At 30.2% G+C, this 16,591-nt stretch overlaps 1 protein-coding gene across 1 annotated transcript in view; it reads left to right on the top strand.

The window, feature by feature from the left end:
• The window catches only part of LOC129912560 (BAI1-associated protein 3), a 153,605-nt gene that overhangs the window by 106,247 nt on the left and 30,767 nt on the right, over positions 1 to 16,591 (top strand). Inside the window, exon 5 of the mRNA XM_055990854.1 lies at positions 3,456 to 3,624. Within this exon, the coding sequence (XP_055846829.1) occupies positions 3,456 to 3,624 (169 nt within the window). The remainder of the gene's footprint in view (positions 1 to 3,455; positions 3,625 to 16,591) is intronic.

Below are 16,591 nucleotides of genomic sequence, written 5' to 3' on the forward strand. Positions count from 1 at the left end.
CGTCTGTCTGTCTGTCTGTTTGTCTGTCTGTCTGTTAGTCTGTCTGTCTGTTAGTCTGTCTGTATACGAAGCTACAACCTAAACGGATGGACCGATTAACATCAAAATTGGTACGTATTTTTTTTTTTGAAGACTCAGAGGGGTTCTTGGAATTATTTTTTTGGGCCAAAAATAACGGTACCTGTCATATATCGATTTTAGTAAAGTTGAATTTGCTCAAAAATTCTAGTGTAAATTTAGGTCTATCTTTCAATTGAATTTTTTTTTTTGAAAATCATTAATAACGGTACCTGCCATAGAACCGTTTTTTTTTTAAATCCGATTTATGCCGAAACTTCTCATTCGATTTCTAAACTTTTTGTAAAAAAGCACTAATACTATTTTTATATAAGCCAAAAATAAAATTTTTAAAAAATTAGTTTTTGGATTTTTAAACAAAATTTGAATTTTTGTTTTTGAAAAATCAAAATTTTCGAAAACCGTACATTGAATTTTTTTGAAATTTTGGTTTTAGATGTTGATTAGTGATTTCTACAAAATGGCATACCAATTTTATTTTAAAACTTTTTTTTTTCCAAGAAATCATTTATAAAAATCTGTTTTTTAAAAAACAGCTCTAACAATTTTGAATTTTTTTTCTAAAATACATCTTAATAAAACAAATGAAATAGCACACCCAAAAAAATTTGGTTTTAGAAATTGACCTGACAACCAAATAGTGTAAATTTGATCACCAAATCGTTAAAATTAATACATGGTTGTGAATTTGTGATACTTTTTTACCTATGCTGAGGTAAGCTCAGGGGGGGTTCCAGGATTCTTCCCAAAGAAGCAACAAAGCTTAGGTTTTGAAAGTTCCGAACTCAAGGAAACAGCTTTTTAATCCTTTAATTTTAATTGGTTTTATTTTTCTGTCCTTGCTTATCGCTAATTTACATACAATATTTCGATCCCTATGTATAACAAGTTATTTCATATAATTCGTGTCCAAGGCACGCAATCCTTAGAGAAATCTGGTCGGAACTCACTATGAGAACCTATGTCCAATGAGCTAAGGAACTCAAAGGAAAAGTCTTTGGAATCCGAATGGAATCCTATGTCCCCACAATACCTAGAAAAGTCTGGTCGGAACTCGGCAGGAGAACCTATGTCCAACGAGAAGCTCGATGGAGTAGTCTGTGGGAATCCCAATGGAAACCCTTATGTCCCCAAAATGTGGAGATAATTCCTGTATAATTTGTTAGTACCAATAATAATAACTTCCTGTTCTAAATTCTATTGTAAACTACCTGTGTTGGTTTCTGATTCCCTAACACAACTAGTTTCTTATTTACTATTTAGGACCAAAAATTCAAGAAAATGACGATCAAGAAGAGCTGCCTCTAATTGTCAAGTCTTTTTCTGGGTCTGCTTGGCTCTGTGTCTATTCTATACACTAAATGAATAGGTACTTGGAAACAGACAATCGCAAGATCAACGATTTAACCACAGTTTTTTCTTCCTTATATGTTATTCGTGGGTAAAACTTACTGTGAACTGTAACACAGTCAAAAGTTAAACACATATGAAAACATAAAAGAATAAAAAAATCTTTTGTTTCTTTTGTTTTAAGTAGGTAATGTGGCTACGTCACATGGCATGCGAATGCATTTCAGAGAAGATAATGTGTGGGCATTGCGGATATGCCGATTGTGTATAATTACTTATACAATTCTTATTTCTTTATTGGAAATGGATATATAAATTGTGACGCATTGTCACAAATTCGATCGCAAAATTAGTGATCAAATTGACATTTGTCGGGTCAATTTCTACAACCAAATTTTTTTGGGTGCATACTTGTTTTGGAGGGCAATTCGATTTCAGATGCTGTTCTATTATTTTGAAAAACGATTTTTATATTTTTTTTACCTATAACAATTACATTTAGGTACTAAATTTTTTATAAAAATTCCTGCTAATTTTAGCAACTTCAACCCTAAGAGCAAGTTCGTGCGACCCAGTTGAGCATTTTATTTTTTAAATTATATGATTTTATAATTTTCGAAAACTCACAAAAAACAGAGCAGAACGAAATTTACTCAAAAGGCGATTAATTTGGAGTCTCATAGTAATAATAGCTGCTGATTTGGGGAAATATCTCGCAAACAAAGCGGGCTATTAATGAACACGTAGACGTAGAGATCAAAAACAAATAAACCCCATTAATAAGCGGAAAGCGAGCTTGAAAAAAATTTGCTCTAGCATGCATGTGACACCCTTTTCACCCCTCGATCAATAACGTCCTTGCACGTTTTAAAAGCAAATGTATAAATCAATCAGAACAAAAAGCATTTTTTTTTTCAGAAACCCTATTTCAAAACTCGCTTAGTTCAATTTGTATTTATTATTTGCACACACAAGTCGTGAATCCTTTTTTACCCTGAAACACAGAAAAAAACACAAAACATCATCTTTATCCCTTCATGGAAAAGAAACCTAGGTAAAAGTTAAAATTGAATACGTCAATTTAAAGTGTATATAGGTACCTATGTAGTTGTAACTTGTTGTAACCTATAGAAATATGTAGCAACAAATCCTTTACAAGAAGCAAGGACTTCCGAGGTAGTAGGTATGTAACTTATTTTGTTTCCATTTTTCCTTGTAATTTGATTGGGAAAAAAGCATCAGCCAGCAACGGTGGTAGGTTACAAACAAAACAAGAACAAGAGCAAGGTGTTCTCTGCATTCATACTGCTTTTGTGAATTCTATATTTATTTTGTTTTTTGAAATTCTCAAGAATAGCTAACCGAGTTTTATTATACATATCTATGAATGGGAAAATGCAACCTGTGGCAAATTCAATTGCTGGGGCTTTTTCTTTTGGTATAAAGTCGGTATACACGGTGCTGTCGTCCTTGTCAATGTTGGCTACCATTTTTCCAGGAAATATACTTCTTCTATTTATTTAGTTAATTGAGTTGGGTAGAGAAGAGAGTCCTTGTGCGGTTCGCTTTTGAAATGCTGAAAATTGAAAAAGATATATGCGGTAAAATATTTTATATTTTATGCTTTTTTAATTTCACCCGCATTTCAAAAAGGGTTGGGGGACTAAGTGATGCATTTTGTTCCATTCACTTTTTCTCATTTCATTTTATCTTATTTTGATCCCACTTCTTCGAAAGAAATACGACAGAAAAGGATGGGAAATTAATTTACCAACTAGAGAATTCTACTCCATGGATGTCCTTTCTTGTGTATTTTAGTATCCATATCATACTTTCTCTTACTCTCTCTTCGTCTATCTGTGTGCTGTTCATTTTTATTTCAACCAATTCACAGTCAATTTTATGATCCTGATGAGTTTTGCACTCTGTCTCTTATTTTGTGTTATTTTATACGAAGTTTATATTGAATCCTTTTTTAAATCAAGTTTGTCTTTGTTTTTTTTTCTTCTTCCTTTTTTTATATATAGTTCGCCCACTATAAAGAGGAAATGTATTTACATGCACAGCGAGCGTTTGGTGTAAATCCGGATCGACATTATCGTTTGCTGCATAATGCTGCAGAGGATAAGCCAAAAATAATCGTTCTATCGGTTGTTGTGCAGGAAGCGGAAGGACTCGAAGCAAAGGATGCTAACGGTGAGTGAGAGTTGTTATTTTTTTTTTTTTCAAGAGATGACAGTAAAATGTGGTAGAGATTTTTATATAGTTTATAGAGTGTAAATGAAGTTCTAAAGTTTATGGTCAAAATGGAAGTTCAAACAAGTCACGATTTGTTTTAGTTTAAAGGAAATGGATTTTAAATGGTTTTGTAAACCTTTCATAAATAAAAGATGAGAACCATGCAATTAAATTTTTACATGTGAGGAATTGTGATAAGATATTTTCAAGATAATTTGTAATTTCTTTTAATTTAAATTTTTTTTAGTCATAATTTAAACTGCAAGATATTATCAGAGGGTTATTTCGTGTTATAAAGTCTTTATTTGTCGCCCTTTATACCCAAGGAGCTACACAATTAATAATTTGGTTTATAAACCGATCAGTATCCGGTGGTTATTTACCTTATAAGTCATAAATTGGTTTAAAATACAGTTAGGAAACACTGAAGACTCTCCATTACCCGTCTATGGTCAGTTATTTTCTAACATGGGTTTTTATGTGGTAAAATAAAAACGACATTTTTTAAATACCGGTTGTAAGGAAACCTATTTTTCCGGTTATTTAAATACCAGGTTCAAACGTTCCAAATAGGTAATAATAAAATCCCGTAGTTTTCCTAGGTTGGAGATAGGTTTGAAAAAAAGCTGTTAACTCCAAAAAAGGTTATTTTATAACTTTATTACTTTTTATCGTATATCGAATACCACGTAACCCAGAAAAGTCGATTTTTCAAGAGAGGCGAAGAGTCAAGTATGAAATGTATGCTTTTAAATGTACATACATATGTATGCATAATTTTCTTATTAATGAAATAGGTAAAAAGTGGTTTCATTTTAACCAAAAAAATATGTTATTTTAAACCTAGGCTTGACCCTGATGGCTATAATTGGTAATAAATTAACCCGAAAATTGGAAAAAAGTTAATTTGTGACAAAAATAAACCGGATTTAAAACCCAGGTCTAAAAAAAGAATTTTTCAATCCAATTTTAAACCTAGGTTATTAAAATACCGAGCAATGAGGGTAAAAATTATTGGATATGACTTTGTGTTGATTTAAGGGTTTGATTTAACAAAAAAAAAAAATCCAAGTTAAAAAATATCCAATTTCTAACTAGTTAATGACTGCGGTTATTTCAGGTAAAAAAATTACCGCTGTAATTTTTCAACCGGGGTTATAACATAATTGTTAGTTATTAAATGTAAGTTTTACTTTTAGATCAATCTTCATTCTGATCTCCACATTCTTCCTCCTTAGACATTTAAGGATATTTTTTTATTTAAACATGCATAATGTGTGACTCTTAAAATATTAGTTTTATTTTAATAACCATCAGTAAAAAATAAATTGCTCAGAAGTTATTTGAAAATTGAAAACTTTAACAAAGATTATGCCAATCAATTGGTTTCTTTTTATGCTTAACAGGATCAAGCCTCTATTATACCATAAATTATTTCAGAGGAGATACCCAAACACTTTTCGTTCATAGTCTAATGGTTTTGTGAAAAGCAATCGCCACGTAATTTATTGTAATCGGCAACAGTCGAATGCACACAGAACAACTGCTATATACACATATGATGTGTGTGTAGGTACAGGTGCTCGTATATCCTTCAGAGTTTTCGATAACACATTCTCTTTATGATGACAGGCTATCTAGTCCAGAACCGAACCTACTACGAAGGATTAGAAAAACTAATTTTCATATTCTTTAGGCAACATACGGATCTCTCTGGTTGCTTTCACTTGGCTTTATGTTATGTATCTATGTGAAGGATTTGAATAACGTTATCAATTGAATTTCGACTACCAGAAGAACATTTACTATAGACAAGACCATGTAGTTGACATTTCGATATTCCTCTCCTTTTACAATACACATCATCTCATCTATACAACTATCCTCAGGCCGAAATGAGATGGCTTTCAAGAAAAAGGATGTTCTATGTATCCTTTCCGATTCGCATTAATGTTATCGACCTTACATAAATGGTGTTTGCTCTTAAACTCCCAATTTTCATCCAACTTTGTCCGGAAAGTATGTGTTTTCTTTTCCTATATAGGATCCTAGCTGATACTACTTGTCTGTGTCTCTGTGAACAGTTTTTATGTATAGATGACTTTTTTTTGGGATGCAAAGGATTTTCATTTATCATCTGAAATATGTATGAATGTATTTTCTCTGTGTGGTTTTAGCTATAGAAAAGAAGGAGAACAATAAATGGTGACCAAATTGCTGTTATAATGTTTTGACAAGTAGTGTCGAATCCTTCGATAAAGTGTTTTTTGTTTGTGGTGACATTAAGCACTTAAGTTTGGAAATCAATAAGTTTAGTTTTATAGTCCTACTATACAGTAGCAATTAAATAAAGACTTGAAAACTTCTTGAATCTAACCATTTTTTTTTCTCAAGAAATTTATTCAAGATATCAATATAAAATATCATATATGGGTTAGGGAAGCCAGGGCGATCTCCAGGCAACACCGCAGAATTGCAGTTTTTTTTTATGGCTTTTCTTCTTTTTTCTTGTAAAAAAGGGTTACCCCATTCCCAAGAAAATTTCTACATATATTGCCGTACTATTAAATTTACGATTTTCGAAGAACACATTTTAATGCAGCCACCTTATTTTTGTCTTTCATTTCCGGGTGCAAATCTCCATAGTTTTAATGTTTTTAATTGTTTATCCTGCCAATTTCAATTCAAATTTATTTTTTGACAAAATCGAAACTTTTGACAGATTTACTTTTCAAAACAAAATAAAAATCCCTAGGATATTTTAAATGGAGTTTTAAATTTAAAGTTTCCATTTAAAGCAAAGACTTTAACTTAAAAAGAGTGAACTAAATGAACTTTTAAAGGCGTCAATAATTTAACTGGTCTTTTAACTAAAACGATAAAATTCAATATTTAATGGAAGCTCAATAAATTGGCCCTTAGAGTGGTCGTTTTGGGTTTCTCTCCATTAAGCGTTATAAAATACTTTTAAATAATGTATCGTATGGCCAGATTGCATGAACCAAAATTGTCTAGCTTAATCAACCCTCTTCTTTTCTCTTACTCTTGCATTGCATTTGTGAAAAAAAGAAAAAAAAAGCAAGTATACGCCACAGTGCACGCGAACAACGCAACGTGCAAATAATGTGAATTGCAACTTTTGTCATATCGAAACTCTTATTTTCTTCCTGCAAACATTTCTAGTCCTCTTCGTTGGTTTTTGACCAAGCTCTGAAAGCGAGATCGCTAAGCTATCATGTTTCTTTGTCTGGTCGGCATTTTTCTTTACATAGAAGTTTCTCTCATAGATTTTTTTCAGTCAAACATATTTTGTACTCTGTAAATCTCAAATAAATAGCTAGGCCTTAAGACGCTTCGGTCCGTAGAGCTCGTACCTATTTGATGACGGTATCAGTTTGAAGGTTGTTGTTTTGAAAAACCAACAAGGCTTCATATTGTATGTTTTGTTGGTGTGTTTTATTTTTTTTTTTTTAATTTTAACATCAAATTTTACGAATTATGAGTGGTTAAGTCGTTAATCTAAAGTACATTCGCTTTTTTTTAGCGGTACAATTTTTATTGCATAAATGGTTTTAATAACAATATAAAACCTTTAACACAATTTCGCTCGCTTTAAAAATAACTCAATTTGATGTGTAAAATTTTATTATCCTGCCAATAGCTTTATGACTTCCCAACCAACAAAAATAAATTGCACGACTGCGGTCGCACGTACTTGCTCTTATGCTTAAAGTAACTATAATGTTAAAGCTTTTCATTCAAGAAATTCAAAATTTGATATTTTGAAGAAATTTCATAAGTAGTATAAAAAAATTAAATCTGTTTTTATAATTAATTAAACTCCGTTTTAAATTATCTAAAAAAAAAAATAAAAAATACGCCATTTTATTTCTTGTATAAAAAAGTATTTTTAGAAAAAAATTTTCGAAAATTGTAGGAGCCGTTTTTTAAAAAAATAATTTTTTATATATACAAATTTTTTAACATTTTTCAAAAAAAAAGTTGGTATGCCATTTTGAAGAAATAATTAATTTACACATAAAAACTAAACTTCAAAATTTTTCATTGATTCGTTTTCAAAAAATTGATTTTTCAAAAAAAAATTTTGAAATATTTAAAAAAAAACCAAAAATGCGTTTTTTGAAAATTTTCTAAAATTTTAATATTATCTTTACTTACACACGTTTGTATAAAATTTTTTATTTAAATCGGGTTAATGGTGTACGAGATATTCAGAACCGAAAAAAACCGTTCTGACAGGTACCGTTAATAACGGTACAAAAAATATTTTTTTTATTTAAAAAGTTGGCTTTTATGTGCAGTACTACACACAAAAATTTTAATTAAAATCGTTAGAGCCGTTTTTGAAAAAAATTAACTTTTCTATTTCCGTTATATGGCAGGTACCGTTAGTTTTGGTGATAAAAAAAAAATTTCAATTTCCCCTCTAGGGAATCACCAAAAACTGCTAATAGCCCAGTAATTTTAGACATTTTTTAACCCAATCTGCGGAAAAATTCCTACTGGGCTCGATTTTGGTATAGACCTTCGTTACGGCGTTGTTATGAAGATGTGAAAAATCGACATTGATATCGTGTCCGCGTTAAGAGTTATAGGGGTCAAAAGGTCACAAAAACTGGTTTTTCACGATTTTCAGCAAAACGGTAAGTCTTATCAAAAAATTTTCAATGCAAGAATTGTAGACCAGATTATTATATATAAAAAGTGTCATGACACTTTTTTTCCTAAGACCCACCGTTTCTTAGGTATAACGATTCAAAAAGTTGAAGTTTAGTTGTAATCGTCATAATCCTATTCCTGAAAAAAAAACTCCTAACTGAAAAGTTCCTGAAATTTCATTATTTTTTTAGCTTGAATTTCGTTCCTCAACTGTTAAGAATATGGGGAAACCAAAAAAAAATGGAAATTTTCGCCATTTTTCCGATTGGGGCCCTTCTCCCGAAACCATTTCCCTGGGAATTTTTGTTTAGAATATGTCTAAAAATACACAGGGTGTGCAATAGAGAATGGACAACCCTAAAACGGCTTATAGCTACACTTATGATTGTTCTAAAAACAGATAGAAAAAAGTTCTATCGCAACCAGTTCATAAAATATGGACTTTTTTTCGTTCAGTGTATTTTAAATTTTATCATCTTATGTTTTCGTTCACTACAACCACGAATGAATGAATTTTATTTATTTCTTTTTTTTATAATTTTCTACAATAATTGGATGAGTACATAAACACTTTAAAAATTTCATAGCTATTGCACATTTTCGTAAAAAAAATTTTGAAATCTGTTTTTTGATGCAAAATGTAAAAAAAGTATTTTATGAAAAATTTTAAACACCTGTGGTATTAAATAAATCTATAGAAACCTAGGTGGCCAACTTTCTTAAAAATATTCTCCTTATACCAGAATATTTTTAAGAAAGTTGGCCACCTAGGTTTCTATAGATTTATTTTATACCACAGGTGTTTAAAATTTTTCATAAAATACTTTTTTTACATTTTGCATCAAAAAACAGATTTCAAAATTTTTTTTACGAAAATGTGCAATAGCTATGAAATTTTTAAAGTGTTTATGTACTCATCCAATTATTGTAGAAAATTATAAAAAAAAGAAATAAATAAAATTCATTCATTCGTGGTTGTAGTGAACGAAAACATAAGATGATAAAATTTAAAATACACTGAACGAAAAAAAGTCCATATTTTATGAACTGGTTGCGATAGAACTTTTTTCTATCTGTTTTTAGAACAATCATAAGTGTAGCTATAAGCCGTTTTAGGGTTGTCCATTCTCTATTGCACACCCTGTATATTTTTAGACATATTCTAAACAAAAATTCCCAGGGAAATGGTTTCGGGAGAAGGGCCCCAATCGGAAAAATGGCGAAAATTTCCATTTTTTTTTTTTGGTTTCCCCATATTCTTAACAGTTGAGGAACGAAATTCAAGCTAAAAAAATAATGAAATTTCAGGAACTTTTCAGTTAGGAGTTTTTTTTTCAGGAATAGGATTATGACGATTACAACTAAACTTCAACTTTTTGAATCGTTATACCTAAGAAACGGTGGGTCTTAGGAAAAAAAGTGTCATGACACTTTTTATATATAATAATCTGGTCTACAATTCTTGCATTGAAAATTTTTTGATAAGACTTACCGTTTTGCTGAAAATCGTGAAAAACCAGTTTTTGTGACCTTTTGACCCCTATAACTCTTAACGCGGACACGATATCAATGTCGATTTTTCACATCTTCATAACAACGCCGTAACGAAGGTCTATACCAAAATCGAGCCCAGTAGGAATTTTTCCGCAGATAAAACCTAAAATTACTGGACTATAACTACCAAGTTTGAAGAAAATCACTTCACTCGTGTGGGCTGCAGCTCCAGATAGAGACAGACACACAGACAGACAGACAGACAGAATTGCCGGACCCACTTTTTTGGCATTCTCCATCATCGTAATGTCATGTAAAATTGTTATCTCGAGTTCGATTTTTTTTACGAATCCTAAACTTGCCCTATAGTACCTATATCGCAAGTAAAAAACATGAAATAAAAGGTTATAAATCATGAAACACACCCAACATTTATTATGAGTAAAAAGAAATATTTCTGAAAATCAACTTGTAATGCCATAAAAAGATTTATTTTCGCTCCGCATATTGATAACACCTTCTATCACCCGTAATAATCTAAAAATACATTATATTTTCTGTTAAAAAAAAGTCTGCTCCCATGAATAGGATTATCAGCTGAAAAAAATCTAAATTTGGCAGCAAATTTATTTATCCACAAAAACCATAAAAACAGTTTTTTTTTAATGTGTGTAGAGTGCAAAAGTACACCATAGCACAATAAAAACCCACAAAATTAATCTCTTTGTCAATTTGAATCAAAATCCTTCAGGACAACTTCTTTTATTAGAAAACAAATAAATTTTTATATATATTTTTTTTTTTTTTTTGATATCAACTCATGTTTTTTCCCACAGACAGACAACAACATAATTTTTATGTAATTTATTTTCCTCTTCTCTTCAACTGAAAGATTAAAAAAAAAAACTAAGAGAATTTTTTATCTCATCCTTGAAGACAATGATTTAGTACAAAAAAAAATAAAAAAAATAAAAATATTATTGCCAAAAGAAAAAGGATTTCCTTAATCATGACGAGCACATCTGCTACGAGTATCTATTGTTATCATTATTTATCACAAGCAATTATAAGTTTAATAATCTGGCCGCAAACAATGGAGGCGGGTTATAAGGTTAAGGTTGGGTTGGGTTGTATTTGAAGGAAAGAGAAAGACAAGATAAAGCAATATGAACACAATGTCCTGGATCCTGTCCTGTCCACCCCACACAATAAATTGATTTAACAAGGATAATAGCCTGACTGATTCAATCAATCGTATAATTTGATTAGGGATTATACATTATATATTTAAAGGTCATACCCCATTGATTTGAAGGAAAGTTCATGGAATTTGATGGATTAAACAATAGAAGTTGAAATGCTTTTCAAAAATGCATATGATCTTTGCTAATCACGTGGTGTAGTGAGCTAATTAACTGTTAAAAAGGTGGGTAAATAATACAGCCAAATACAAAAGTACATACGTATATAGGATACATACATATATCTATATTTGTTAACTCTATTTTGTAGGTACTTTGAAAAACTCTTATATCTAGAAGCTTTTAAAGGGACAGACCTAAGACTTAAAATGTTTAAAATCTTGAGCTGGAGCTTCTTTACATTTTTGTTCCAATAAACTGAAGTCGAAATAATTTTAAAAAGGGTTAAGAATGAAGGCGAAAGGGTTTGATGGGAAAAGGCTTGAAAAATATCAAACATAATATTTTGGTGTTGAGAAAATTAATTACACTGGTCAAAAAAATTAAACGTTTTTTCAACAAGAACCAAAATTAACTTTTTTGAAGGTTTAAGGGTGCTACACTCGAATCCAAAGTTAGAAAAATTGTATAGCGTTAAAATATTTTCGTATTTCAAAGACCGTTTTCGATCTGTATGCAAAAAACTCAAACAAAAATTGCATTTTTCTATATTATTACATTTATGTAGTTTGTGTAGTTACTATAACGAGTGATGTGACAATAAGCTAGGGAGTGTATTTTGTTCTCAGACAAAAAAAAAATCATTTAGGGGAGGCGCCTTTTGTTCCGCCTTTTAAGAGGAAGAGGCAGTTAAAAAAAACACTTGAAACAAAAAATTATTAGTTACCAATAACAATTATTCCTATATTATAAATATTGTATAATAGCCACAGATTCATTTATCATTATTTTTAAAAGTCAAAAGTTCAAACTAAAGTTACATTTATATGTAAAGTCGCTCAAGTAAATATTTTTTGAAAAATCCAAACTCAAGACTTTGACAATAAAAAAATATTTTTAAACAATTTGTTCGAAAACTTTATACTTGAACAACTTAATTTGAAATTTTAATTAAAAAGTAGACTTTTAGCTTCTAAAAATTATGATTCTTGAATTAGTACCGATTACCGTTATTTTTAAACAATATTTTTCTGATTTAAGAGTTTTTTAATTGCCCGTCCATACAAGTGTATATTTGTATTTTCTAACAACTCATTAAAAAACCGCTTCTTAAATTTTATAATTTCGTTTTTAAAAACTGGTTAAATTTCGTTGCTCTTTATAAACTATTAAGCTCATAATTAAGAGCTTTGAAAACTGTGTTCATTTTGAAAAAAATAAAAATAAAAAAAGAAATATATTTTTGAGAATTTCCTCCAAATGCATCGAGTGACACATCAAAAGAGAGGCCTCTTTAATCTTTATTCATAAGTCATAACAGTAAACCAAAAGTTTTTTGGAAGTCTGGTTCCGGAGATATTTTCAACAAAACATAGGTATATATTTTTTTCCTACACTCCGAAGTCGATATCTTTTGACCAATGTCTTGAAACAAGATTTGGTTCACAGATATGAGATCACAGTGAAAAGGCCTATGCATTCCGGTGAAAAAAATAATTTTTTTTTTTCAGATTTTTGAGAAATAATCAAGGCACCCCTTGTCAAAAAAAATTCCATTTTTTAAAATGTTCTCGAGTGACACATCAAAAGAAAGGTCTCTCTAAGCTCTATTCATAATTGAAAGCCAATAGCTTCTTCGAGATCTGGTTCCTGAGATATTTTCAACCAAAACTTTTTTTTCTTTTGACCAAAGTCTCAAAATAGGTTTAGAATTAAAGATAAGAGTTCATAATCAACAATTCTTTGAATGCAGGTAAAAAAAAATTACAAATCTATTTATTTTTGGATTTCGAAAAAAAGGTACCCCTTGCTTTTGAGATCTGCTATCTGAATTATATTTTATTTTATTATGTAGTAAAGAAACCGGTTTATGGTTTCTTGGCTACATAATTTCTCATGGGGCCCTGAATTCAGAGTTTTTCCCTTCTAAAAAAAACATTCTTTTACCAAAAATATTTGTAAGGACTTTATGAATTCTTTATTCCTGGCTTTATCTAAGCCCCCAATTCAAACTTCATTAGTTTATCCTGTTTTTCTAATGGGTTACGATTAAGACCTAACTTTGTCCTCTTCGTATGCTTCTTTAATTCTTCCGATTACGGTGAAGATTAAAACGAATTTGAGCTTCTGTTATAAGCAATATTGAATGGTCCCAAGGTTATTAATTATTATTATATTAGTCAAATTCTTTTACATTGTTTCAAATCTAAATTACAATCTCATATTTTATAACAAATTTATTCTAACGAGATGAAACCCGAATTTAAATTATCATAATTTTTAAATAATTTTTTGTGCTCATGTTTATTTAAGTTTCACATAGTTTTTCATCGAGACCAAACTTCCCTCATATAAATATTATGTAGGTAAATTGTATCAGCCCATTTCAATAATAGAATTTTGTTTAACAACTCCCAAAGCTTGATATATAATTATATTGTTATTGTTTTGTCAATATTGTCCTATGACGCCGTTCGTCACCATCACATAAATAACTATAATATTAAATACGCTTTGATAAACACAAGATAAAATAATCATAAAACAAACTATAGTTTCTATTCATTCACTCTTATATTTTATACATATTATAGACACATAGTTCCCGTTGCCATTTCTAATTTTAATTATTTGTTTCGACTATCCCCAGTGGGTTTGGGGCTTAACGCAAAAACCACAGATAATAAACAACAACAAAAAATTAAAACAAAAAAATACTCCAGTGGAGCACCATATGAGTAATAAAATCAAGGACTCTATGTCGATAACGATTTATAGCTCGCATGTGGTTGTTTGGCTCAGGGCGATTTCCAGGAAATCTGATAAAACTCCCCCAGGAGATTCAGTTTTTTATTCAATCTATTTTTGGTTTTTTGACTAATTTATATGTGTGAGTGATTTTATGGTCATTGGTTTCTACGAATAGCTGCAGGCATCAATTGAAACTTGATGGCCGTAAATATGCAGTGTTTTATCAAAACTTGGGTATATTCAATCACTAGCTATTGTTATTAATCAACTTGATTTGAAAAATCGGGGTTTTTAGAGGCGAAATAAAAATCAAATTTATTCATATAAGCCAGAGGTTAGTTAAAGGACTGAAACTGAAGCCCCATCAGAAATGATTTCAATTTGAAATTATTATAGAAAAGTATTTGGTATTTTTGTTAAAAATATCGAAAACATTTTAAGAGATGCTTTTGAAATACAATATAAAAAAATTGGCTTATGAATCGAGTACCGTAAAACAGGGTTAGGTTACTTTGCTTGTGTGGAAATTTTCTATCAGCATGGTTAAAGGTGGGGCGAAATCAAGCTTCGACCAACAAAGGACAATCCGATAGGTTTATGGATAAAAAGGAAGAATTTCAAATACGATACAAAGCGCCACTTAATTAGAATCGCCTTTGAAACCGGAACTTTGGTAGAGTCATATCAACCATATAAAAACTCAGAAAATATATAAAAAAGAAGGAAACTTATGAACTTCAACTTTGAAAACACCTTTGAAATGTACCAATTTTCAAAAAAATTATGGACATCATTGTTTCAATGAAATCTCGATTAGCATTTTTTTTCTTGATTTTTTGATTTTATGTATGTATACGGGAGTTACTACTAAAAAGTCAAAAATGCCTTTAAAAACTTGTCGACTGAAAATTTGGACTTATTCCAAAGTGGGAAGACTGAACAGATCTTGCGGAAAAACTTGATACACCATAAAACTTAACCGATTTGCAAAAGAAACTGGGTGGTCTCTTTTTTTTCGATAAAATTTCGATATAACAACTTTAAGGGGGGAAATCCCTCTGGAAGGCAGCTTTTAAATAATTTTTAAACCGAAAGCATTTATTGAAATTTGGAAAAGTTTATTGACATTATGAAGTATTGATACAATTTTTTTGAAGCACAACAAAAACAAAATGGTGGCTCTACAGCTCTTTAAAGTTGAATCGTTTATTTCAGAAACAGCATAAGTCCACTTTTTCCAAATTTTTTTTTTTGGAAATTTCTCATTTATTATACATTATTCATCTTCTGAAAGAAAATTTAGTATGTCAGACCCCCCAAAATACGAAAACTGAAAGAAAAGGGTTCAAAATATATGGAAAACTTTCACCCGGTGACAAAATTTTTGACTGTTAAATACATGACTTTTTACCAGTTTTAAATTATTTTGGCAGCAATCTTGACACTCACCTCCTTTTGTTATATATTTATAAAAAGGTAAAGAATTACTCTATCTATATCTATTAAATTCATTAAAATTGTACTCAGGATTCAAAAGTTATAGCCAGATTTCTGGTGGTGGCAGCATTTTTAACTCTTGAATAATATGACATTTTACCAGTTTTGAATTTTTTTGGCAAACATCATGATACCCAAGCCTTTAAGTTATACATCTATGAAAGGTAAAGATTTACTCTATCTACTGCTATTTAATTTATTAAAATCGAAAGGAGGGTTCAAAAACTATAGCTAAATAAAAACAAAAGTTTTACCACAAAAATTTCATTTATTTCAGAAACGACATAAGTCCACCGACTTTAAAGGCTTAAAAACCCGCAAAGACCAAAAAAAAAGTTTATATTTTAAAGGTTTCTAAATGCATCTTAGGCTAGATTATAACTCGGCATACTCTAAATTTGAAGTGTTGTGGAATTTTAAGTAAAAAACAGATTTTTGTTGTACCTGAAAAGTTTATGTTCATGGACTTATGTCGTTTCTGAAATAAACGATTCAGTTGACGCCTCGCCGCCGTGCAATGCCCAGGTCCAGAAAATTATTTATAATCAAAAAAGAAATTTTTTTCCAGTAAAACATATTTATACGCATTGCATGAACCCAAATTTAGTAAAAAAAAAAGTGTAAAATAAAAATTAGAGACCAAAAAAACGAAAAAACAAAATGTTTTTTGATAAACAAATTGTAAAAAAAAATATTTATTGTAAAAATTTTATTGAACTTTTAGGTTCATGCAATGGCCAATGAATTAAAGAGTATTTGTAAGTCGATAGCTTCATTAGTTTTTGAGCTACGTTGCACTGTACAGAAAAAAACCCGTTTCAAGAAAAATGCGTTTAAAGTTTTCGTTTTTGTACTGTGGTAGGTTCGGAGCGCTGGGTATCAGGACTCTATTTGTATGGAGAATTCGAAGAAGCTGCCATTTTTCTAAATTCAAAATTGCGGCCAGAATAAGTCTTTAAATAGAATTTTCTATTTCAAAATAGTAGGTATATAAGCCAGAAATTTGGCTTACTTCAAGTCATAAAGTTTTTAGATCTTAAATATAGAATTCACAGATTAATTTACCATAAAGAAATCAAAAATTTTTAAAACAAAGTCCAAAAAGTGCCAAATTAGTAAAACACACTTTTAGACCTCTTATT

The sequence above is a fragment of the Episyrphus balteatus genome, chromosome 2, assembly GCF_945859705.1.
Source record: "Episyrphus balteatus chromosome 2, idEpiBalt1.1, whole genome shotgun sequence".
Taxonomy (NCBI): domain Eukaryota; kingdom Metazoa; phylum Arthropoda; class Insecta; order Diptera; family Syrphidae; genus Episyrphus; species Episyrphus balteatus.